At 41.7% G+C, this 2622-nt stretch overlaps 2 protein-coding genes across 4 annotated transcripts in view; one reads left to right on the top strand and one right to left on the bottom strand.

Annotated features, from left to right (window-relative positions):
* The window catches only part of LOC102297721 (L-rhamnose-binding lectin SML), a 10032-nt gene that overhangs the window by 964 nt on the left and 6446 nt on the right, over positions 1-2622 (bottom strand). The window lies entirely within an intron of this gene.
* Positions 1038-2622, top strand: part of LOC102298438 (xenotropic and polytropic retrovirus receptor 1 homolog) — a gene marked incomplete at its 5' end in the record, with an annotated part of 25804 nt that continues 24219 nt past the window's right edge. The window contains 1 exon segment of the mRNA XM_014336373.2: positions 1038-1139. Coding sequence (XP_014191859.1) covers positions 1038-1139 — 102 coding nt within the window.

The following is a 2622-nucleotide window of genomic DNA, read 5'->3' as shown; positions in this document are numbered from 1 at the left end:
TTATTACTGTAGCCAATAGAAAGCCTGTCCACATGCCACCTGCAGCCTAGCTTACTTTATATATTAGCTTGTGTTTACAGAGCTGTGTAACCGGTGGATCTGACAGAAGAGCTGCTTTATCCAGCAAACCTACATTTCTCTTTGTTCCACTTGAAATGACCTTTTTCATTTTGCTGTTTTGAACATGAGCTCAGTCAAATATTTATGGAACAAGTCCGACTCTCTGAATGTTTTCTGATCTTTTAGGAAACTGTTTATTATTATTATTGTCACACTGAGGAGCTCCATAGTTTCCTGCTTCATTCCTGGGAGAGATAATAATTCCTTTGGGGTCATGTCAGGAAGGGCATCCAGCATAAAAACAGCTGTCAAATCAAACATGCAGTGCTACCCGCTGAGGTGACCCCTGATGAATAAAGGCTGTCTGAGGATTTGAACATCATTTCAGTAATGAGCTGATGATGAATTTAAAGCAGTGTTTAGAACATGCACTGCAGAAGTGAGCGCACGTGTGTGCGTGTGCAGTAACTGGCCTTCGGCTGCATTTAAGCTCTGTCAGGTGTTGGATAGCCTGCTGTGAATGAGGCAGAGGATCATTTGAGACGGAGCATCAATGCTGATTGAATTGGCTGGTCCTGAAAAAGACATGCAGGGTTTTGTCAGACAGTGGAGAGACAGGAGGAAGCTGCTGATCTAATTGTAGCTCTGAATGGACGTCTGTTTGCCTCGTCGCTGATGAACCCTTAAAGGGTACGTGGTGTTTTTGGAGGATTAGCCAGTTGGCTAAATCACCCAGTCACTGATAAACATAGATGGCAGCTATTGCATGTCCCTTTACTCCACTGTAGTAACACTGAAACAAACAAAACACAAAGTTGTTACATTTTTCACATTTTTGCTCTAATTGCTTTGGCAGCTGTGGATTTGTGTACACGAGTGGAGTGGGAGTCCCACAAATGATAACCTGCTAATTTAGCTGTATGCTGCAGTAAACACACTCACCACTGCTAATAACCATCGTTTCTTTCTTTTAACAGTCACAGATGAAGACACGGTGAAGAGATACTACGCTAAGTTTGAGGAGAGGTTTTTCCAGACCTGTGAGAAGGAGCTTCTGAAAATCAATACTTTCTATTCAGGTATTTATTTACTTCACTTACTCTCGAGACAATAATTGGCGGAGATTATATTAAATCAAGTCGATTACAAGAGGTCGTCTCAGAAATTTCATGGTTACTATTCAGCTGGCAAATTTAGAAAAATCAATGTTAAGCAATATCACCTTAACTTCATTTAAAAACAATACTTCCATCTTTGAACGAGCTCTGGAACTAATCACAAATCAATGCTTTAACCTGTCTTCTATAATCACATATTGCATGTAAATATGTAAAGACTCCTATCAGCTGTATCCTCATTTACTTCTTAGCATTTTTGCATAATTCACACTGTGTATTTACTCTGTGCTGAGTTCAGACATGGCCAGCAAGAGTCGCGTTTCAGAGCAGGCCTGCCTGTGTGTATTTCAGGGAGTGAAGCGGGGAATGTGTGTACTGTGTAACATGAGATGGAAGCCATAATATATTCTGGTATTCTGGTACCAGAAGGTCCTGAGCTCCAGCTCTGAGTGAAGTGATGTTATCTAACAGCAGACCGTGCTTCCCCTGGAGGCCGTTAATGAAACTGCAGACTTGCTGGGTCAACGGCCGGCCAAGGCTGACCGCGAAGATTGTCCCAGCTCGTAATGATGGGGTGTTTCTGGCAGACTGATGGCGAGAGCAGCAAACAGACGTGGTATAAATCACTTTGGACCTCGTTACCATGAAGCTGAACCAACTTTGAATGTCTTGATTTTTCTCAGAGCGTTGCTGTTACCAGCGCTCTTTCCTTACAAAGACAGCTTATAGAGGAGAGCGCGGTGGCACGGTTTGATGAGAGAAATCATCATCAACATATTTAAATGACCACCACCAACCATCGTGATTTTTAGTTTCTACAATAATGAGAGAAAACACTACAAATTTTGAAACTTAAACTGCTGTTTGGGTTCAGTTCTGTTGTTTAAATGTGATGTCACGTATAAATAAAACAGACATTTTTCATAGTGCAAGTCTGAGGTCTTTTTTCTCGTTTAACGAGAAAAAAGAATCATTTAATAAAACTGAGTGGGCTGCGAACTAAACTTAGAGGATAGAAAGTATCGATCCCATCACGCTAGTACGCCCATATACTAATACCAGCGTTGGTATTGATACTGTCGATATTTAGATCAATCTGCCTACCTCTGCTTTATAATTGGCAGGTTGGTGCCTGTTGGTAGAGCTCAGTAGTGCCTTTAAAAAAAAACAAAAAATTGCATGTTATTGTCTGTCAGTGAAGGACTATGAATAACGAATAACAGAAGAAAACAGTCATTTCGGTGTCATTCGTCTCAGTGTGGCATGTGACATGAGTCACATCAGGGTTACAACAGTGAGTCAGTGAGTCCTCAGCAGCTCCGAGGTCGGTTAGAGCTGTGCATGAAAACATCAACATCTCCTGTTTATCTTCCACACACAGGAGGAGGGAGCAAGAAAATACAGAGCAGAGCTGTGTGTGTGTGTGTGTGTGTGTGTGTGTGTG

The sequence above is a fragment of the Haplochromis burtoni genome, unplaced genomic scaffold (assembly GCF_018398535.1).
Source record: "Haplochromis burtoni strain Fernald_Lab_line unplaced genomic scaffold, NCSU_Asbu1 Contig_133, whole genome shotgun sequence".
NCBI classification, from domain to species: Eukaryota; Metazoa; Chordata; class Actinopteri; order Cichliformes; family Cichlidae; genus Haplochromis; species Haplochromis burtoni.
The sequence above is the reverse complement of the archived record's forward strand: the minus strand, read 5'-3'. Positions and strand labels throughout refer to the sequence as shown.